A 21,294-nucleotide genomic window follows, 5' to 3' on the forward strand; every position below is an offset into this window, starting at 1 on the left:
AGAGTGACATACACGTGTGTGTGTGTGTGTGTGTATTATATGTATATATATACACGCCACATCATACACATACTTTTTATCATTCGCGTTCATTCATACCCGAAAAAAACTTCATAAGTATTCGCAGTTAAAAAATATACGATTATCATTTTTCATTCACACAATGACATCAATAAAAGTTGTTATGAAACTAAAGTAGTTCCTTTATTCATGCTCGACAGACACTTTTGTATTTCTATATCGTTACATTTCTTTTTACAGGACCGCAGACAATAAATCGGACAGATGATTCTGATATAAGCGTTAACTTTATATAATCTTTATATATATATCCGTATATATCTATACAATTACAAAAAAGTCTCCGTCGAATACTCGTTGATTTCTCTCTAAGCTTTTAATGTCCCATGATGACCGACAGGAAAAAGTACCGTCGTTCGGTTTCAATGACGGCAGTATATAAACTTTAAAATTTCGCGTTATATGGCACAAAGAGTTATTATTATTTTAGTAACAATGGTTGCTTGGCAAATATTTCTGTTCTGCTATCTGCAGCAATAAATCAATTAAAAATACTAAAGGACGTGATGTGTATTACACTGATCACGGATCATTATACATTTGATTGCATAGAAATGGCGAGATTTGAAGATGTGAAACGCTGAGACTAATATAGATCTAAGCCACAAGGGCTGAATCTTACAGGGGAGTAAAAACGAGATTTCTAAGTCCAATTTGTTCAAGTAACCTGTATATATGTTCATTGTAGAGCTATATATGTTGAGCAATCGCTAGTCGCTAGTTAGAAATAGCTATGTAAGTGGCTAAAAGCACTCTCCCGCCCACAGATCGCTGCAGTGACCTGGTTTCGCCGTTGATGTGCCTGATAGGTCTATATTCTTCTCACGCTTCAAATAGTCTGCATCCCAACTATAGTATAGTTATCTTTTTCCTTTAGTCTACGGTAATAGAAATCGGTACACGATGATGAGATGATGATGATGAATTCCAAAAGATTGGTACACCAAAATCGACGTATTCAACGTAAATTGATTCGTCAAGAGGGAAGCGTGTTTATACACCTCTAGATAAATTTATTTTCGAAGTATTCTGTTCCTGCAGATTCCACATTTCTCGTATATCTTTCATTAACATTTAACAGGTATCTCGTAGGTACTCTCGTTATATCATCAAGTAAAATATAACATCGTAACAGTCCAGATTATCCCGTTCCTCAGTTGGCGCCGTGGCTTTCTTCCTTTTCCCCTTCCCCTTCCTTTTCCTTTTTTTGTGAAAATGTTAAACAGTCATACGAAAATACAGTTCGATTTTGTTGCAAATAACAAATATCTATCGCTCGTCTTTATAATACACAGCTAATTCGAAGTTTATAACGGACACACGTATGACAATTCCTTTGCCCGCTCACAGTGAACGAATAACTCCAGAGATTCATCGATATACAAACGATTACGGGATATCTTGATATTACTTTTTCTTTTATAAAATTAGCAATTTTTTCTTATACAGGAAAACAACAGTCGGATATTTCTTCAACTATCGACATTCAAATGGAATAATAACATGACAGATACACTTGCATGGCGCATTATATAGAAATACGTATAAATTCACAGCGATACACAAGTCACGATAAATCACAGGGGTAAATTTAGTAACGTAAATTTTACGTCGAACGCGCCTTCCAATATGATTTTTTTTTCTTTGCATATAAATGTAAACAGCAGCTCGTCAATCTGGCTATTCGCACAAGCACTTACAAATTGTATACCATCAGTATAGAGATCATGATCAGTTTTGTACACGATTCGTAATTGATATAATATATATCTCTCTCTCTCCCCCCTCTCTCTCTCTCTCTCTCTCTCTCTCTCTCATCGGTACATTTCTTCTCTCATCCTAAAGTAAAATACCTATATATGTATGTATAATGTCTTTTTTTCCTTTTTTGTAAATTTCGTCCCCTCTGCCGCATCTCTGTCCGCCCTACGATGATTATTACGAAGATGAATGAATACTTACTGCGAAATACTTTGTTGGGAAAAGGTGGAGTTCTAGACTAGCATAACATGTTAAATACATGCGTTTACAATGAGTCGAGGATACGTGGCACCTCATAACTTCGATCGGATGAATGATAAACGAGTAACAATCACATCAAGTCAAGAGTAGGAGTTTCGCGCGTAGGTTTATGCGTTCTTGGAGCGCGCTGGCTAGTTCTCGCGTCAGTTCTTCGCAGATTAGGCGTAGTTCCGCATTCTTTTCCCTCAATTCTTGCAAAGTCAATTTCCTCTCGTTCTCCGATTCGTCCTTACCATCCTCTTCGCTGCCGTCCCGTTCTGATAATGTATGCGACATTTGGTCATTATCAATCCGAACGTTAAGATCGTACATAAATTTAGTCAATTCCTTCATCAGTTGAATGAAGAAAATACACTCACTATTTTCAACCTAAATATTATCCTGTAAAAGCAAGGCAGATAAAAAAGGTATCTTACTTGGACTGGGTTTCCTATAAATATGAAACGCTCCACAGACTCCGGTGAATTGTTGAGATTGCGGCAGCGAATTCTCTATAGGATTTTCCGGCAGTTCACTCTTGGGGGAAAAATGAGAGAAGTCGGCGACAAAGCCTTGACTTTCGCTCAATGTCCTTTGACCCTCACCTTCACTTCTCTGGCCGACCAATTTACGCGGCGATGTCTGCGGCGACAAAAACACTTTATTCTGTATAATCTCAGAAAATAATCTCAAGTGTTATCTCATAGAGACACACGATATGGTAAAACTGCTGAAGAAATAAAGCAGGATTCGTCACATATATGAAGAACTTACAATTCCTGGCGAAATTCTGGGCGGTACCAATGGCGGCGCTCCAAGGAAACTTTGACCGTTTTTCCCTGCAAAAACGTGCGTATCATTTGCTACGTGAGACTTCAATTCTATCGTTGTTTATATAATACACACAACTATACGTACCTAATTTGTTAAGATCAAGACTAGAACTGCGTGCGTGTGTTCTGTAGGGTCTGGGTGGCGGTGGCGGCGGTGGTTCCTTCTTGGGAGTAACAATGACAGCATCTTCGGGTGCCGCGGGTGGTTTCTTCGTGAGTGGTCGTTGTACCAGCGACGCCGCAGAATGCTGCAGCTCGTCTTCTCCTAAGGTTGTGCAGCTACTGCTACTGCCGTTAGCCCCGGAAGCGAGTATCGCTGCCTCAGGCGTTAAGCGCAGAGGCACCGGGTGCAAGATCTTCGGATCTCGCTCGACCGCCGACTTCTGGAAATCGAAATTCACTAGCTGCAACCCCGGGCTGGTGACCGAACTGCTCGTGCCGGTCGGCGAGTCTACAAACTTTGTCCACTCTTTATTCTTCTCGCGGCTGTTATTCGCGCCGCAGGTCGGCGATGATTTCTGGGCGTTTGTCACCGGTGGGATCTGCGGTGCGGCAGTAGCTGTTTGCATGACTAACGGAATCGACAAGGACGGAGGTAAGACGTCGGGTAGAGGCACATGATTCCTCCTCAGTACAACGAGGTGCATAGCCACGTAGAATTCCTGCAGACTGAGTGCCCCGTCCCTCGTAACGTCCGCGAGCTGCCAAATACGTCTCAACTCGGCCACGGGAAGTCGCGACTTTTCGAAAAATGTTCTAGCCACCGGCCCGGCCAAGAGACCCTCCGGATCGGGCTGCAGCTGCGCGAATTGCGCGGCGTAATAATCACGCTGCTCGTCACTGATAATCCACACTTCCTCAGGTGGGAAACCCGAGTTGTCGCCGTCACCTTCTCCCTCGTCGCTACTATGACGCTCTGAGCTCTCCTCTTCTGTACCCAACAGCTGTCTCTGTTCTTCGGAGACCAGCAGACCCTGCCAGCCACCGGAAACGGAATCCAATATTGTCTCACTACCCAATATACCATCGTTCCTCTCTTGAGTGACACTGTTTGTTGGTGTAGGGGAATCTGTGCTGCCGCCAGTCTCGCGTGGAGATTCAGCTTCACTTTCACTCTCCGTAGTACTCTCTGGGACGTGACACCTGCCCTTTGCGCCTCTGATCGAATCTGAACTCCTCCTGCCATCTTCGTCGCCAGAGGTTGGCCATGTGAATCTTGGCAGGGTAACAACATCCAGAGATGCGGTCAACATATCTCTGCAGACCTCAAGACCAGCTTGATGAACAGCTATAAGCTTCAGCACTGCATAAAACTGCTTTTTACCCAGATGTGTGTTGCCTTTGGTTCCAATGCAAATATCCAATATCTACAAATTCAAACAATCACCGATTATTAAGACATGTGTATACATGTAAGTGGGTGTGTGTGTGTATATGTATACAAAATTATAGGAAAACGACTTTCTGTCACTTCTCACCAAACTATCTTTTCAGATCGATCACCAGCGACAAAAACAAATCGACTTGAAAACTTGAAAACAGCTTTTGCTAATTTAACTCCCCCAATCCTGCATATATACACGGACTGATGCGAGTTACTCCCCCAACTGCCAACTGGCAGGATTAATCGGTTCAGCTGCTGCGATATAACCTCCACAATTACACCCGATACACGCTAATACCTAGTTTACATGTATTCAATCTCGACGTCACGAGGTAAAAGGCACGAGCGTGTACCACCTACAGGTGAATTCCTATCACGGGATTAACAAGAGAAACGTCAACGTTCGAGAGAAAAAAAAAAAGAAATATATCCAAGTCCAGCTTCCACCTTCATCGTGACGTCCCGCGGCAAATTAGCAAAGCGCAGCAACTCGGCGACTTTGATGACGGGCACGCTGTCGCTGTCCGCGTTCTCGCAGCAATATATGAATATGTCGCCGTAATAGCGGTGCTCGGTCGCGGTCAAGTGCAGGCTCGCCATCGTCATCAGCTCCCAGTCCATCTTGACAGTTTGGGCTCGACTCGCGAGTGCGTTCACGGCCCCGGCCGCGTCCCGTTAACGTCTCCGGGTCGCCCTTCTTCTCTCGGCCGCCGCCGGTTGTTGGCCGTTTTGCTCGTCCAGCCGCTCGCTCGCTCGCTCTACTCGCGATCGCGACACGGTCTGCTTCACGATGCGGTCACGATCGTTTGCAGTCACATAGTCGCGTGCGACGTTGAGATCGCGGAGATCGTGGGGGGTGCCACGAGAACAGCAGAAAAACGTCGTTTGTGAGTTGTAGTCCGTGCACGGTTATCGGACGATCTCCACGCTACCTCCGGCCGACTGACTAGCTGGCTGACTGGCTGCTTACTGGCTGGCGCGATGTTTGACATTACTATAATTCGCGTCAGCCAAGAATGGGCGATATCGTCTCGATTGTTTTGTCATCGATTACTTTTATCTTTTCAAAATCGATTATCGGGTGATGTTTTTCTTTTTCAGCCTGATTATCCCCTAGACGATAAACTTTTGCTCGATGTCACTAGAATCGTTACTAATCGCGACTAACGCCATTTTCAAATGCAAGTTAGAACAGCTGTTACATCAGCAAAAGAGCGTACAGCAATAATTCCAAGGACTGAAATATCGACTTTGCATTACAGAAATTGTCTTCTCTTTCAGGTGAAACAGGTATGAAATGCGTTTTTCGTGCGGGCGATTAGGAGTCGCACTTGCGCGAGGATATATACCTCAGCGGTAGGGGCGCTGGTTCGCACTCCTGCCGCTTGAGGCCGCTGAGGTCAATTTGAAATTTATTCTTGGCTTCTGTAAATGTAGACCTGTGTAGACCAGCGTTACCGGATCGTGAGATTTTTTCGCACATGCGCAATAAGCGCAACTCCGCTCAGTCCCAGTCGCGTGCGTATTTCGCTGGAATATAAGGTATCGCTAAGGCCCTTCGAAAAAAAGACTGAGATATATTGAAAAATGAGTATAGGATAACGAGAGATGTATAACAAAAGTGTATAAAAGAACGTATTACAGGTTTCTTATGCATCGTTTTTTAAGTTCGTGCTGTCTGGTTACAATCCCAGACAGCACACGGATGTTCATTGGACGTCCGTTATATGTCCATTTTTTTTACAAAAGACGTCCATAGGACGTCCATAGGACGTACGTTTGTCACAACTTCGGACATAGGACGTCCGATGGGCGTATATCGGACGTCTTACAGGTCCGATGTCCAATAAGGACATTCTTGTTACGTCCAATTTATGTCCACGGACGTAAATCGGACATACGGACATAAATTGGACATGAAACGTACATCCATTGGATGTCCGGTGCTGTCTGGGAATACAAGCTATTTTACTTCATTATCATATAATAAATAATGGTTTTACATTCAACGATGATGAAAACCTTTAAGAATCGACTATTGATATCACAATGCTCGTGTATCATTTGTGAGTGTTTCTTGTTTTCATATATAACATTTGATCTGTTCTTTTTAGCTGCACTACTGAACCGATGCAATAAGTTAAGGTGAGACAAAATATAGTTGTCTCATTCTAACTTATTGCACTAGTTCCGTAGTGCAGCTGAAAAGAACAGACCAATGATAATACATTGCATACGCATATGCAATACGTGCTGTTCAAGTTTTCGTATAGGCCCCACATAAGCGCCTATTGCTGCATCTAAAGACGATACTGACAAGGCTGCCCATGTGGGGATTGTGACGTACTGACGCATGCGCTGTTGAATATCAGCTGACCAAAAATCTCACGATCTGGTGACGCTGCTGTAGACTCTTAACCGAGACTTGAACCACAAAATTTACCAGCTTCTACAAAATTTAGCCGAGACTAAACTGAGTGCGTGTGTTTTGCAAACTTTTAAAATTATATCTGATAATACTTGTCGCGATTACGCAAGATGGCGCCATTCTCAAATTTCCTTCTGCTGGAAAAGCTCGACAATAATTGCTTTTCGTATATGAAGCTTTACTTTAGAAATTTAACGGAAGATCCACTGAGATGTGTGAGAATGTTAATAGAGTGCAAGAAATAATTACATTGAATTCACATTGAATTTTCGCTAAGGCAAGAATCGATTTTTAATTTGTCGAATAACTTGTGAATGAATCAGACTGCAACATAAATGGAATCGTAATTCAAAGTGCAGGTAATGGACACATTAGCGTAATGTATTTCATGATTCATATCATCTTGATCTAACGACGACTTCAACGGGAGCATTGAAGTGAAAAAGATCGAAATGTGTTTCAATAGCCGTAACAGTAAACATGAAAATTACATTGTCGTTGATACCTCCTACACCATTGCGCGCTATTTTCTTCTACAGAAATAAATTCAATAGCCGGTCGAACTCTTGCGCGTTTAGCACAGTTCCTTCTTTTTGCAACAATATCGTTATTTTATAGCTTAGAGATGTTGTAGATTAGAATAGTCAGCGGAAGAAATATGTACGCGGTTTAGAAAATTAACGAAATCGTTGAGAATCTCTCTTTGGAACTCGAGACGGAAAAGCCCCGCGAGGATGTCGAACGATGGTATCGGATCTTCGAGAGAATAAAAAAACAGCTACAATATTAACCATACAAAATGACTCGTGACTAGAAGACGTTATTACATACGATGTCTCATCGATGTAATGATAATATAACGTTAGTATAGAGTTATGTTAGTGGAGAATGTAAGTAGGTCGATTTGGTCGTTCTCGTCTTGACGAGACACAACGTGTTAGTGGAGTAATAGAGTATGTTCCTCCGCAATGCTCAACGAAGTGGAATTCTTTTTCACGCTGTCGTAGCGTCCTGTGATCAATTTCTGCCCGGAAGTCTTACATCGCACCGTTGCGTCTTCTCTCGGACTACCGATGATGCTGCCGAGATCCCAATTACCGAAGTGTTCCTCGAGCAAGTCTTCCAGTTTCTTCGACAGCACTTCAAGTTTCTTGGTCCGCTCTTCGTCATGCTATAACAAAATGGTCCTCAGAGCTTCAGATTTAGAGGATTAATTATTCGCAGAAAAGAAGAGAGGATGAAAACCAAAAGAAAGCTTTATAGCGTGAAATTCGTCCTTCCTAAGATCGGATTTCTATCGATTGAAGTCAAAGATTAATTCTCAGATTCTAAAATTGATTTCTGATTTGAATAGAATATCGAGAAAAACGTAAAATCTGATGATACAACTAACCTGATAATACAATCTCGCGGTCTGAATGATACGCCGGAAATCTTTCAGAGCATGTTCAACCTTATGGTAAGCTCGGTTCTTCAGCTTATAGTCGACGATCTCGAAGAACATCGGACTCTTGACGTTCTTGCAGTAATTGTCAGTCTGTAAAGCCCAAAAAAATATTGTCACCGGACGTAACCCTAAAGCACAAACTGCACACTAAGAGAGAAGATTGGTTGAATTAACAAGATTTCCAATTTCCAAAGACAATTAACAAGTGAGAATGAATTTGGTTTGTAAGAAAAAGAATAAAAAAAAACAACAAAAAAGAAACTTACAAAAACCCGAAATTCTGTCCTCTTTTCTTTCTTTCTTTCTTTCTTTCTTTCTTTTTACCGAAATACGTTTGGTTCGTTCACTGTCGCGTTAATTCCACCAACTTTTCCTTTCTCCGTGCATCATTTGCATCTTTCGCTCGGAAACTGACCATCCCCGTAGGGACAAACTGGCCATCCTTGTCGCCGCACGAAGTTGGATATTTGAAGACTTTAGCTTCGTCCATCTGCCAAACAGCCTGATGGATAATTTCCAGTTTGCTAAGTGCCAAGGGACTGAGGTTCTGTTTTCTCCTGGAACTGTACCATACTGACCAGCCGCGATCGCCCGATTTATTGATGCACTTCAAGGCGCTCTCCGAGTGTTCCAGATCTTTTTTTTTCACGTATGTCTTCGTAGTGCTTGACGAGATAGATTTCGACGTTACGCGACACGACTTGACGTTGCCGACTTTCGCGCAGGACTCTTCTTCTAACTGGACTTCGTTGCTGTCCACGTTCCTCGCTGATTTCTTACCAATCGACTTCTGCGATTTGTGTAGAAGCTGATAAGATTGTTCAGGATCTTTCCTCTGGCACTTCCGGCCGGGAATTGGTATCATGGTGCCGCAGGACACCGGTACATTGCTCGTGCATGTTTTGTACGAATCCTTTCTGCTCAAGTACGCGTTGTCCGATCTGATGGATCTTCGCACCGTTTCCGAGTATGTGGCTCTTCCAACGTGACCTTCTGATTCCTTTGCCGACGTTTCGCAGTTTATTGGGAAGGAACACGTGATGTGTTCGCGAGAAAAGATCGCTGGGTACTCGCTATCGCTAATCGTTGCCGGAATCTTCAAATCCGTGTCTGCAGTTGATGACAATGCAAGCTGATCCGGCTTTACATCGGCAATCACCGAGCTGCTCGACGATTCAGAACTACCTCGGTCTATGCTGTCTTTACGTCGTCTCTGTTTGCCGGCGATACTCGCGTTGTTGAGAGTCCTTATCAGCCAGGAATCCGTCTTCACGTTGGTTTTCGTACCGAGAGCTATTGAACATGCTTTTTAAAAAAGGTTTGTTTTACTTATTATCGCTAGGTACTATCGGGCCAATTAAAACTGATCGTGTAGTTGTTAATTAAATTATACACTATCTTAGGGTCACGATAATAATACGTATTGGCAATATTTCTCAATTATATAATACACATAAGGGAGGACACAGAAAATAGCACATAGCATGACTTTACGAATCCTGATTGCATCGCATACTGATAGACTCGGAAGTCAACAGCGAGCGACATTTAACTTCAATATCTTTACCATTTTCATTATTGCACGACTGTGGCACCGATACGACGCTCGTGCTGGGCGACAGTCTGCACGTCGAGCCCGAATCATCCTCTGAGGCTTCGTAGGATGTGGCACAGTCAACGTCGGCACGCTTCGTCGATTTTGGATCACCCTGCTGTGACGTCGACGGTAACGCTCCGCCATTGTCTTCGGTCTTATCGTCTTTCTCGGTGCTGCGCTCGCGATCGATCTTCCTGGACGTATCGGCGCAGTCCTTGACATTGAGCGCTTCGAGAAGTATCTCGGCCGAGGCGCATGCTGCCTTCCACGTGACGTCCCGATGAGCGATCTGAGGTTCCGTGCGTTTGAGGATTCCAGGTGAATTCTCGAGGTCGAAGAGAGGCGCTGGCAGCTGCGAAGCAGACGGGAATGAGGTCTTGATCAGCGTGGCGTTACTGATGTTAGCGGACAAGGCCGGCGCGTTCAGGTGCGACAGGGGTGTCGACGACGTGAGCATCGGTAAGTTCTTCGTTTTGTTGGCGCACACATTGTGATGATGGTTGCTCGTGTGTAAGTTGCGAGAGTTATTGTCCGGGCGGCGATTAGGCCTTCTTTGGTGCCGTTTCTTCGGCACATTGTAGCTGCCCGGTTTCATGTATACTCGCACGTCCTCTGAGCTATCGTACTCCTCGGTCACGTGCTGCACCCGTGAGCGGCCGCTGATGAAGTTACCAGCGGCCCAGGGTGTACTCTGGATGTTCGGCAGGTTCTGCAGCGCCTGGAACTGCCGATTCGCGTCTATCTGCGATTGCTTGGGCCCGCCCGACGAGTGCTTAGGCATTTCCTGCTTGGTGAACAATCGCTGCGCTGAAGCCTCCTCGAAGCTCGACACGGCCGTCGGAAGCTGCGCGTTCCGCATGCTAGCGAACCAGGCCGACAGGTTAGCCGCCATCTCCTCGGACTCTTTATCAAATGTCCTCGGCTCGATCTGGCTGAGCAGGGTCACCTTGTTCCTAGGTACCGCTGGTAGCTCTACTTGGTCGATTTGCGATTTGTCGACGTAAACAGCATTGGCACTCGCACTTTTGATCCTATAAAGTTGCTCGGGATTTTTGCTCATCCTGGAAGTGGAGTCTGCGATCGAATAGGAATTCATCGGCAGTGAATAATTGGTCCCTTCGTACGTTAGGATAGGATCCGGGTTGGCTGTGAGATACGAAGAATCCGATTGACCAGGAAACTTGAAGGACACGCAGTTCTGCGCATACAGACCCCGATAACTAATCGGGTTGCTGATTGCTGGACTCTGCGGTCTAATTGACTCGGTGTTGTCGGTAAATGTCAGAGGTTTCGCTTCGAGCACGTAGTCTTGCCTCCTGTCCTTCGTCACGTCCGCATTGCTCTCCATTACTTTGTTCCTCAGCTGGCAAAATTCGGCATTCAGCGACTTCTGGGTGAAGCCGTACTTTTTAGATGAGAACGTATCCTTGACGCGGAATTTGCTCGTCAAATTATCGTTGTAACTCACGGGAATATTGGCCACAGACTTAGTGGTGTTGATGACAGACGACGGGTTCTCGATGATGGTCCATTTGCTCCGCAACTTGCTCTCCTTCTGACTCGCCGAGTGCTGTTCTTGTTGACCGGAATTGTATCGAAAGCTATACAGGCTACTCAATAGTGGCGTTGTCGTTACATTTTGCGGAGTTTCCCGGCAGGACACTCTCTCAATTGCGTCTTGTTGAAGAAAGGAATTCGCAGGATGAAGCAAAGTGAAGAGATCGTAGTTTATGTAAAGCGACACATCGCCTGGGAACGAGGACGAACCGCAGGTTTCCTTGCATTTGTGTTCAACGTCTGACGCCGACGCTTCGTCGTTTTCGCCGAATTTTCCGAAAGCCTGCACTATTTTCTTCAGAAGCTCATACGTGCTCACTTCCCATGTGTGAAAACATCTAATGAACTCAGGATCCAGTCTGTCCAGCAAGTTAGGAAAATGTTGTTTGTTCAGGTAATTGTCGAGGCTCAGCCAACCGTTGCTGATGCGCAAGAGAGCGTTTATAAGATCGTCGACAAAGACTCGGTCTCCGCCAAACACTGGAATACACGTTGAAGATTTGGTAATGGCAGTCTTGGTGGCGGATGCCAGACACGTTAACCAGTCCCGCTTGGGGTCCGTTCGTAAGCTGTCGGAGCTGCCGAGAACGAGCTCAGCTTCGGTGCATCCCCGATAAGCTGTCTTTCGGATCAGCTCTGGATATTGCGACCTGTCCGCACATGGATCATCCGTTTGGACACCTATCGACATTCCGTTCTCATACTCGGAGCAAAAATCAGTAAACCAGGCCGTCTTGTTAGACACGTTATCTCCTGCGCCGCTGAATGGCGTGGAGTCGGTCTTGGTGGTTTTCGATTCCTCTTTGCTCAGATCATTGGACGATGTGGTATTGCACAGAGCGGAGACCATCTTCTCAGCCTCGATAGTGAAGTCAAAGCTGGCCGAGGACGCGTCAGAGTAATGCTCTTCGTCGGTCTTTGCGACTGTGGAAATGGTCTTCTGCAAGGAACAATCGGCAGCTTCAAGGCTCTTGTTGTTACTTATGATTGGCAGGTCGTACGAATTCTTTGAGGATGTTTCGCTTTCAGGCGGCCAGCCACTAGTGTTGTCGTTGGGACCGATCGGAATGACTCGAGACTCGCAGATGCTCGGTGTTTTGCTCGCACTATGCTTGAAAGATGAGAATTCCAACGTGGATAATGGTAAAGTCTTATCCCGCGTTGGGGCGAAGACCAGACCTGTGACGGGTGAAGTCGAAAAGAACGGAGGAGACTGCACCGATGCCGAGAACTGATTATTGGTGTAGGTGGCCATACTGCTGTAAGGATTGATGTTGGCAAGCGGAAAGGATGAACTGGCGTTGACTGTTTGTAAGCTGCAGGCATTTGCGGCCGAGATATTGTAGTAGGAAGCCTGTATCGGGTGTTGTTGTTGTCGCTGAACATTCTGTCGGTCCTGAATAAGGCAAAAAGTCTGTTGCATGTCCGGTGATTTAAAATAGGGCTGTGGCAGCAAATGCGTCACTCCAGAAGTATTGTTGTAATGCTCGCTAGGCAAAGGGCCATGGGTGAACGTGGAAGAGGCTACTAAGAAGGACGTGGTCGACGGAGGGACTATTGAAGGGACGTTGGAGGTAGGTTGATCAAGGAGCATCATGGGTTTCGGATAGGAAAATTGTTGCTGTTGCTGCTGTTGGTAATATTGTTGGCCGCGAGACGTCTTGTTTTTCGTGTGCCATCGGTTGTTCTTACCTATATTTGTTGAATGTAGAACGTTACAATTGTCAGAGGAATGTTGCAATCATTATTTCGTCGCAATGTCTCAAGATGAAAAATTCGCTAATTTATTTACACGACTATGATTATTATTCGTACTTTTGCAATACTCTTGACATTTCATTAAGCTCTTTTTAAAATAACAGCTTTTATTGCTGTTAAAATGTCTGAAAGATTATCTCAGCAAATTAATGGTAATTGAAAATCATGATTAAGAATAAATGATTTTCTTCATAAGACGGTAAAGTTAATAATGTTAATTACAATTTATCTATCTAACCTTGAACATGTATAGGAGCGGGATTCGACGAGTCAACATGTGGTTGAACGGTCGGATAAACGCATGACGGATGAAGTGATGTTCCACATGGCTGAAGAGTCATCATTGGTTTACTGATGGGAGCATACAAAATTTGTCGCTGTGGTTGTTGTTGCTGTAGCTGTTGATAAACAGACGACGTAGTCGATGAGGTTAAGATCTGAGATGATCGGGGATAATGTAGGGATGATCGACTTGATCGTGCTGTTGTAGGGCGCATGATCCTTGAATCAAAGTTGAATCCTGTGCCGCGTCTCCGTATCGATGTTACCAGCTTCTATTAGACGACAAACATTCTGTCATTATGTTATCAATAGCGCTATTAAACGAATATTAAACAAATATATAACATTATTGAACGAATATATAATAGCGTTATTAAACGAATTAATTTCTGGATTCCGATGTAAAACATTCAACTTCGGTTGTAAATTTTGTGGTTATGCTCTCGTACGTCAAATTACATTGTCTCGTTAAATTAATACGTCAAATGGTTCAAACTTTGCCGGTAAACAGATATTTACTTAATTAAGGCCATAACGTCTCTATGATTATTATGTGTTGTGGCCAAAATGTACATTACGTTAAGCGTAATAAAATTAAAGTAACGTTATATTATTTTAAAAAAATTCTGATTTAACTCTATAGTGATAGTCGTTTATCTAAGCGACGTGAACATAACTACTCTATCAGTTATTGATTGAAGTCACTAATCTCATTGGTTCTAACGAGTCAATTGGTTAGAACTCAAACCCTACCCAGCCGAGACTCAAACCCACTAAGAAGTAACATGTTCTTTTGTGGCATCGCTAGATGGTACCAGATGGTCCGTTGCTCGCTCCGTACCGATCTAACGGGCGGACTGTTATTAGTTTGAAAATCTTCGCTGCGACAATTCAAGAGAAACTATCGAGGAATATGGATGAAGATAATTACAACTGACAAAAATGCTTAATGATTACAGGAATAACAAGCATTTGAAGAATTTAACTTTAATGAGCTTTATAAAATAATCGATATATTATCGAATATAAATGAAACAGATATTTTTCCTATAAACGTTCTTCATCGGACATGTCCTCCGTCGATTCATTCGTAAATTCCACTGTAAATACTGCTTTGCCGCAACGTCGTCTTTCTGCAATAAAAAGCAATAAAATCGTTCAGTTTTACATAAAATGTGCATTTCATCATATCGCAATTTACCTGCTCTTAAAAGAAGAAGTTGAGACTGTTTCAATATAGCCTCTTTTGATTTCTCTTCGTTCAAACCCAATAAAGGCCCACTGTACAATGCGATATTCGTTAAATAGTGATGGATAATACAGATTACATATATAAAGTGTCTGATAAAATAAATATTAATTAAATTAACTTTTTCGTTATGTTATGTATTACATTAAGTCAAAGGATACAGATTTATAATATCGTAAGGGTTTCTAATACGATTGATATTATTTGCACCACTGGATATAATCACATTCTGTAACATAAACAAAAAGATATAAACTAATAAATATATACTAATAAATTTAATATCACACTTAAAGCTGTATTATCTGCCATCAATATTTTTTTAAAAAATACATACGTGTATTAAGTATTTTATATAAGAAAATTGGATATCTAACATACATAGTGTATATTAAATACTCACTCTGCTCTTCCCATAGGAGTAAAACAAATGAGAATAATAAATAGCCATTTTGCGTGTTTCTGGTTGTAAAAGATCTGCATATTGTATCTCAAAAGATAAGCCTCTTTCTACTGCCTGTTGATATAGCTTTCTATTCATCTTGATACCAGAAACTGATGGCCTTATTGTAATCAAATCCGCATTTATTTGTGAACACGCAAACTATCCAAGAAAAGCAAAATAGATATAATATGGTAATACAATGATTAAAAATATTAAGGGATGAATGTATGGCTACAATTCAGAAATAAACATATATTTTTATATATACTAACCTGTAACATAGATTGACTATTTGGCACAATCGCATACAAGTTATATTTCTTTAGACTTGCACAATGTGCCTATAATAATAAAAGAATTATTCAATATCAACACGTGTCTTCTATTTAAAAAATTACATAACTAAAGCTTTATGAAATTTATCTTAAAGATATATGACAGATATATGACAGAAGTATATACATATATACATATTAATGTTGATAAAAAATATCTTATTAACATAGGAACATACCAGTGTATGTGTTTTCATTGAGTCAGAACAAACAAATGTTATCCTATTAAGTATACATAATTTTCCTTCAAACTCCTCATTTAATTTAGACACATCAATTGGATCTGGCACTGTGCTGGGCAGTTCTTTATTTTCATCACCGCCTTTTTTCTTCTTTTTTTTGTCAGTATCAAAAACATTTTCATTCACAATTTGATTCAATGCTACTGTCCTATAACCCACTAATATTAAATAAATAAGGTAAGGGAACTACTAGATTAAATTCTATTTTTTATTTCACAGTTAACTTACTTTGATATAATTTTAATAAAATACTCTTCAAGTAAACAGTATTTTTATCCGACACATTTATACATAAATCAAAGAATCCATTGCTCAGTTTAAAATCCATATCTGCAAGGTATAAATGATATAGATATAGGGCATAACTAAAGTAAATAATCAAACTTTTCAGGCACATCCCACTCATCTCCAAGACAATAAAAATCATTTAAATATCTTGATAATTGCTAGTTACACTGTTAAATGCTTAGGGCCGGTTGTTCCAGCCTCTTGGTAAGTTAACTGATTGTTAAATCATATGTCTGTCTTTATCTAAACTGAAGAAAAAACAAAGATGAACATATGATTTAACTATCAAGTTAACTTGACCAAGAAGTTGGAACAACCGCCTCTTAGAGACTGAGGGGGATAATTTTTGTATTTACTACAAAATTCATATTAATATAGAGATATTCAAAATAATAATTTAATTAAGAGTATTATTATCTATTTCTAAGAAGAAATAATAACAATCTAATAAACACATTCTTTACAAACTCTATCACAGAAACATAATCTTGTATCTCAGAAAGAAAGCATTTCTAATATTATGTTTATATAATAACTCATAATTTCTCAAGATGATGCTTTTAAAGTTTGATGCCCTATTTTAGTCACATCCTATATAACATATATATCACATGCGATGCAAATATAACACGTGCTGCATTTTATTACTACATAATAAACAATTCAATATTTCTTAGAAGCATATCAACGCAACCGAGATTTTTTCATTGATGATTTTTTCAAAATTCCATCGTAGTGACTATTAAATGAAACAGATTAAAACTGACTATTAGATAAATAACGACGTACTATATGTTTCTTTCTTTACTATGAAAACTACGAATTTTCCAATATAGGTTATCTACACGACCGAAGGACTTCGTCATACTGTTGAGTCGATCAGGCTCATGCGCTAAAGGCGCGGCTAAACGCGCGCAATTTGGATTTCGTTTAAATGCTAAAGTAAGTGCCCTCGAAACTCTCATCCTCGAAACTAAGTTCTTCGGTCCTTCACGAAGCTTAATTGCAACATAAACTTGGATACGAAATTGAACTGAATAAACTGTGTTACCCAAGAACGAACGAGTACAGAAATTACATAAGGAGTATATTAAGATCTTATTCGACATATAAATTAGAATGACATATGGTTGGCATGAATAGGTGAATAGTCATTAAGAATGATTGACTTGGCTAAAGCTATTCTTTTTTACACTCAACGCTCCGGAGGATGAGGTCAGGAATTGTATCATCAGCCGTTACACATCAAGCAAGATGAGAATCCTCGTTCTGTTACGTCACCTTTAATTGCCGAAATACAGATCACTTTCGCCAGTCTATCTGCTATTTGATTGAAGGATGCGCTTCTCCATTCTTTTCGAATGGAGAAATATAACCTTGTGTATTTGAACTCATTTCGAGAAGAACCATATAAAAGCCAAGATCATTTTTTGATTCGACACAATCCGAAACGGCTTTGTCGGCTGAAGATACCAAACCAAGTCTAAACATGGTGTTCAAGCTGGGACTCGTCTTGACCTTCGCTTTTGCAAGCTGCATGGTACGTATCAAAGTATATGCATTAATTACTTGTTAAGTTAAGCATTATAAATCATAGTGTAAAGTGAATTGTAACAATGACTATCTCAGATCATTATGAGCCTTGGCCAAAAATTTGAGTTTTATAACAGTTCCACTATCGCCATTAATAATCAGCTTGAAATTAAAAACCTGTTAAAATCGAATGAGTGCTAACGAAACCAATTGTTTATTTTTAACGTTCAATTAACCAGAGAATTAAAGAGAAAAAATTGTAGAAATTAAAATTCAATTGCACGTTATGCCAACCAAAGAATGTCAACGTTCTATTATTTCCACTAGCAACACAGCAGATTAAAATAAATTGAAAAATTCAGTTGTCCTTAAGTCCTACCCGAATAAATCCAACTATGGAACCTGCAAGAATAAATCAATTTACCTGTAAAAAAAATCTCTGGCATATTCTCTCGATAAATCTTTAATATAATTCAGAGACTCTATAAAAAGCAACTTTACATTTTTCATAAAACGACTGAATCATGATCCATATATATGTACGTATATACAGAAAATTGTATTTAATATTTATCGATATGCAGGCGCACGAGGGATATCCGAATGCGCGGCCCAGTGAGCAGTTGTCCTACGAGCAAGGATACAACCATCAGGACCCGCACGACCAATTGGGCGGCGACGAAATATCCGGGGTGGCCGGCAAAGATTATCCGGTCTTCCGCGAAGTTCCGCAAACGCGGTTCGAGTGCGAGCAACAGCAATATCCAGGGTATTACGCCGACCCTGAGGCCGAATGTCAGGCTTTTCATATCTGTCAACGCGGTGGCCGTAAGGACTCGTTCCTTTGTCCGAACGGCACGTTATTCAATCAGGCGAGACTGGTCTGCGAGTGGTGGTACAACGTGGATTGCTCTCGCGCGCCAAGTTTCTACTCCATTAACGAGGTGGTTGCAAAAGCAATGGAGGAAGCTGATAGGTGAGCACGCATTATGTAACGAATTGTTCAAAATACCTACTGTGCGTCTGCGCAGCATTCGCATGCACGATCTTACGTAATCAGGCCGTCCTCTTATCTGCGCTATGCCACGCTAAAACATGCGAAAAATCTTGCGGCAATAGGCCCGCAACGCCATACGCCGACGCGATCCAGATGAATTCTTTCACAATCCAATCGGACGATAAAGTCACGCGACTCGTCAATTATAACGGGCGGGAACCATTTTCGTGTTCGTGCAGCAGCAGCAGCGATTCAAGCCCTTTGACTCTCCTCACTTTCGGATTTCGCCTAAGACTGCAGTCTGAAATTAAACGGTCGAAAAATCGACGGATGGAAATTCTGAGCGCCTGAACTCCGCGCGAATGTTCCAGTTGTGAGATTGTTCCGATTGGTCGATCGTCAACCTTAGAAGCTGATCGTTTGCACGAAATAACTATATTTGTCAGATTTGCTTTCCTTCAACTCCCTCCAAGCCAAACTGTCGATGAAAAAGTAAAATTGTAAATCGTAAAAATGTTTCTCCATAGGAATTAAAAAATAATGTTAAAAATGTTCAAACCGCGCAGCAAAATCAGTTTTCTGCCTAACGCGTATGTTATTAATTTATTAATCTGCTTTCATCGAGTTTCTCGTCCGGTCCCTATTTTTCCCAACGCCAACGGAAAATTTCCTTCGACTTGCTCGGAGCCAAACTGTCGATGAAAAAATAAAACTAAATTGAGATATTTTTCCATAGGAATTAAAAAATAAGGTTAAAAATGTTCAAGCCGTTCAACAAAATTAGTTTTCTGCCTAACGCGTATGTTACTAACTTATTAATCTGCTTTCATCAAGTTTCTCGTCCGGTCCCTATTTTTCCCAACGCCAACGGAAAATTTCCTTCAACTTGCTCGGAGCCAAACTGTCGATGAAAAAATAAAACTAAATTGTTGAGATGTTTTCCCATAGGAATTAAAAAATAATGTTAAAAATGTTCAAGCCGTTCAACAAAATTAGTTTTCTGCCTAACGCGTATGTTACTAACTTATTAATCTGTTTCTATCTTATTCTGTTTTTATGTTACTAACTTATTAATCTGTTTTTATCGAGTTTCTCGTCTGGTCCCTATTTTTTCCGATGCTAACGAAAAATTCAGTCACACACCGACAGAGCTGCAGTAACGTGCGGTAATAATCTTAGCTTCCCTGTTAGTGTCATAAATTTTGCCTCGAGTACTCCGTGTAGATCGTTGCACTTGGAATTTTCGCAAAGTTTCACCGTTTATCTCATAACACAAATTTTATGACGCAGGCTCATCCGACTGGCCGCCGAGGAGAAGCTCTCCCGAGGCTACCAGCGTGAATCTAACGTCAATTCCGGCTATTGGAATCAACACAATCAGCAGGACGTGAAGCAAGGATGGAACGACATCCCGGCTCGACACAATCCAATGTCTAACTTTGCCAAGGACCTCCCTTACGACGCACTCACGACGTCGACCAGTCCCGTTTACGGCGCGCCTGAATTCGCCGCTAAATCTCTGCCGGACGCGAACAATCATGGAAATTCTTACCCGCCGGAACAGAATTACGTGATCACCGACGCTAAATTTGGCAAGCAATCGACAAGGAACAACAACTTCGCGGAACCAGCGAACGTTTACCTGCCTGCCTAATCGATATTCGGCCGATTCGAATTTCCAACATGTCGCACGTAATGTCATATAACCGAGGAACACGTAAAATTTGGAAAATATATTCAAAAGATGTATGTAATTACGTATAAATTAATTGTAACAATAAATTCACTTTTTCAATTAAAAAAGTATGTCACTTCTAAAATATTCCAAAGATACCATGGTTGCACGTGAAATGTAATAAATTGTAGCGAGAGGTTCGCTCTTTAACAAATCATGCACGTTGCACGATGAATGAAAATATTCTCACGCCTAAATGAATCCTTATGACGCCTATGGAAAGTAACAGTCTAATGTAAGCGCGATGGACTTGTGCAACCGTAAAACTTCAACAGAGAGGATCCTCAGGATTCTGCCGCTCCAGTTAACAGCCGCAGAGCCGTGCTTGTGCTGCAAGTCGTGCTCTTTGGTCTCTGTCGTTTCACATAATGTATTCAGCGATACGCAAAACTATAAATAATCACGCCTGAAAATAACAGCGAGCAACTGTCGGGGTGTCGAGTCTTTACTTTAAATCTCTGGGAAATTGTCTCGGTTTCTCCTCTCTTCTGGATTGAGCTATTCCTACGAAACGGAGAAACGCTTTCATGGAATTGTCATCGAGGTGAAACTAAAAAAATAATATTCATTGATAACATAATTTAAAAATAATATTCAAGGTTCATGCAATCTCAAGCGGTTGCACCGAGAAGAAGAAGATCTCGCTTCGTGAAACTGAGCAGAAAGCGGACGAAAATTCGGTAATGATGAAGAACGATATCTCGCAATCGAAAATATTCGCCTGAGTGTTTAGCTGCGCTCAAACTCGGCCAAGATAATTACAGACTGTTGAAACAGTGATTAAAAACCTCCGGCAGGTCTCTCTCTCTCTCTCTCTCTCTCTCTCTCTCTCTCTCTCTCTCCCCCTCCCTCCCTCTCTCAGTACAACCGAATTGCACAGCAACGAAATTTTCTTTTCCGCAAAATCTCGCTGCAGTGACTGTAAGAATTGATACATCGCGTGCCGAGCAACCTCCTCGTCTTGGATTTCTTCGCGTTCGGCGTAAGTGGATGAGACTCTTCAGCTCCGAAGAATCCGTTTATCCAGTCGCCAATTGTGCCTGCGTCGTGTTGCGCGGCCGAGCTACATTAAAGACAGCCTTAGCTCATAATATCACGATTT

The 21,294-nt window shown here is 41.6% G+C and overlaps 4 protein-coding genes across 9 annotated transcripts; 1 reads left to right on the forward strand and 3 right to left on the reverse strand.

The window, feature by feature from the left end:
• Positions 1-33: 33 nt before the first annotated feature.
• On the reverse strand, positions 34-5,308 carry Reps (RALBP1 associated Eps domain containing). Of its 2 annotated transcripts, none has more exons than XM_011148740.3 (5): positions 4,747-5,308; positions 3,001-4,282; positions 2,857-2,921; positions 2,520-2,724; positions 34-2,360 (listed from the first exon to the last, which is right to left on the reverse strand). In XM_011148740.3, the coding sequence occupies exons 1-5, from the start codon at positions 4,918-4,920 to the stop codon at positions 2,179-2,181; spliced, it is 1,908 nt and encodes a 635-aa protein (XP_011147042.1). In that variant the 5' UTR covers positions 4,921-5,308; the 3' UTR covers positions 34-2,178. The 2 variants fall into 2 exon arrangements, with proteins under 2 accessions (XP_011147042.1, XP_025161224.1); XM_025305439.1 differs by lacking the exon at positions 4,747-5,308 and adding an exon at positions 4,394-4,678.
• A 1,882-nt stretch (positions 5,309-7,190) lies between these two features.
• On the reverse strand, positions 7,191-13,675 carry LOC105187754 (uncharacterized). Of its 4 annotated transcripts, none has more exons than XM_025305451.1 (5): positions 13,325-13,675; positions 9,742-13,020; positions 8,590-9,467; positions 8,121-8,264; positions 7,191-7,898 (listed from the first exon to the last, which is right to left on the reverse strand). In XM_025305451.1, the coding sequence occupies exons 1-5, from the start codon at positions 13,581-13,583 to the stop codon at positions 7,665-7,667; spliced, it is 4,794 nt and encodes a 1,597-aa protein (XP_025161236.1). In that variant the 5' UTR covers positions 13,584-13,675; the 3' UTR covers positions 7,191-7,664. The 4 variants fall into 4 exon arrangements, with proteins under 4 accessions (XP_025161236.1, XP_025161235.1, XP_019699001.1 ...); XM_025305450.1 differs by having other exon boundaries at positions 8,590-9,479; XM_019843442.1 differs by having other exon boundaries at positions 8,590-9,479; positions 9,742-12,724; positions 13,325-13,396.
• Positions 13,676-14,337: 662 nt separating this feature from the next.
• Positions 14,338-16,789, reverse strand: Rpp30 (ribonuclease P protein subunit Rpp30). Of its 2 annotated transcripts, XM_011148745.2 has the most exons (8): positions 16,717-16,789; positions 15,868-15,969; positions 15,577-15,797; positions 15,335-15,403; positions 15,021-15,221; positions 14,779-14,846; positions 14,570-14,649; positions 14,338-14,501 (listed from the first exon to the last, which is right to left on the reverse strand). In XM_011148745.2, the coding sequence occupies exons 2-8, from the start codon at positions 15,965-15,967 to the stop codon at positions 14,416-14,418; spliced, it is 825 nt and encodes a 274-aa protein (XP_011147047.1). In that variant the 5' UTR covers positions 15,968-15,969; positions 16,717-16,789; the 3' UTR covers positions 14,338-14,415. The 2 variants fall into 2 exon arrangements, with proteins under 2 accessions (XP_011147047.1, XP_011147046.2); XM_011148744.3 differs by lacking the exon at positions 16,717-16,789 and having other exon boundaries at positions 15,868-16,144.
• Positions 16,790-17,382: 593 nt separating this feature from the next.
• Positions 17,383-20,171, forward strand: LOC105187756 (uncharacterized). Its single transcript, XM_011148746.2, has 3 exons — positions 17,383-17,467; positions 18,045-18,436; positions 19,748-20,171. The coding sequence occupies exons 1-3, from the start codon at positions 17,417-17,419 to the stop codon at positions 20,109-20,111; spliced, it is 807 nt and encodes a 268-aa protein (XP_011147048.1). The 5' UTR covers positions 17,383-17,416; the 3' UTR covers positions 20,112-20,171.
• The last annotated feature ends 1,123 nt before the right edge of the window (positions 20,172-21,294 follow it).

This window comes from Harpegnathos saltator, unplaced genomic scaffold (assembly GCF_003227715.2).
Source record: "Harpegnathos saltator strain DR-91 unplaced genomic scaffold, Hsal_v8.6 scaffold696, whole genome shotgun sequence".
NCBI classification, from domain to species: Eukaryota; Metazoa; Arthropoda; class Insecta; order Hymenoptera; family Formicidae; genus Harpegnathos; species Harpegnathos saltator.

Excerpts from the sequence above, each read along its gene's own strand:
- Reps (XM_011148740.3), bottom strand. The coding sequence starts at position 4,920 with ATGGACTGGGAGCTGATGACGATGGCGAGCCTGCACTTGACCGCGACC. Across the intron at positions 4,283-4,746 it reads CGCGGGACGTCACGATGAAG|ATATTGGATATTTGCATTGG; the intron begins GTGGAAGCTGGA and ends TTGAATTTGTAG. Across the intron at positions 2,361-2,519 it reads TTATAGGAAACCCAGTCCAA|AACGGGACGGCAGCGAAGAG; the intron begins GTAAGATACCTT and ends ATACATTATCAG.
- LOC105187754 (XM_025305450.1), bottom strand. The coding sequence starts at position 13,583 with ATGCGCCCTACAACAGCACGATCAAGTCGATCATCCCTACATTATCCC. Across the intron at positions 8,265-8,589 it reads AGTTTGTCCCTACGGGGATG|ACTGACAATTACTGCAAGAA; the intron begins GTCAGTTTCCGA and ends TGGGCTTTACAG. Across the intron at positions 7,899-8,120 it reads CCGCGAGATTGTATTATCAG|CATGACGAAGAGCGGACCAA; the intron begins GTTAGTTGTATC and ends ATTTTGTTATAG.
- Rpp30 (XM_011148744.3), bottom strand. The coding sequence starts at position 16,066 with ATGATTTTTATTGTCTTGGAGATGAGTGGGATGTGCCTGAAAAGTTTG. Across the intron at positions 14,650-14,778 it reads CCTTACGATATTATAAATCT|TGGGCCTTTATTGGGTTTGA; the intron begins GTATCCTTTGAC and ends CGCATTGTACAG. Across the intron at positions 14,502-14,569 it reads ACTTCTTCTTTTAAGAGCAG|AAAGACGACGTTGCGGCAAA; the intron begins GTAAATTGCGAT and ends TTTTTATTGCAG.
- LOC105187756 (XM_011148746.2), top strand. The coding sequence starts at position 17,417 with ATGGTGTTCAAGCTGGGACTCGTCTTGACCTTCGCTTTTGCAAGCTGC. Across the intron at positions 17,468-18,044 it reads TCGCTTTTGCAAGCTGCATG|GCGCACGAGGGATATCCGAA; the intron begins GTACGTATCAAA and ends ATCGATATGCAG. Across the intron at positions 18,437-19,747 it reads GCAATGGAGGAAGCTGATAG|GCTCATCCGACTGGCCGCCG; the intron begins GTGAGCACGCAT and ends TTTATGACGCAG.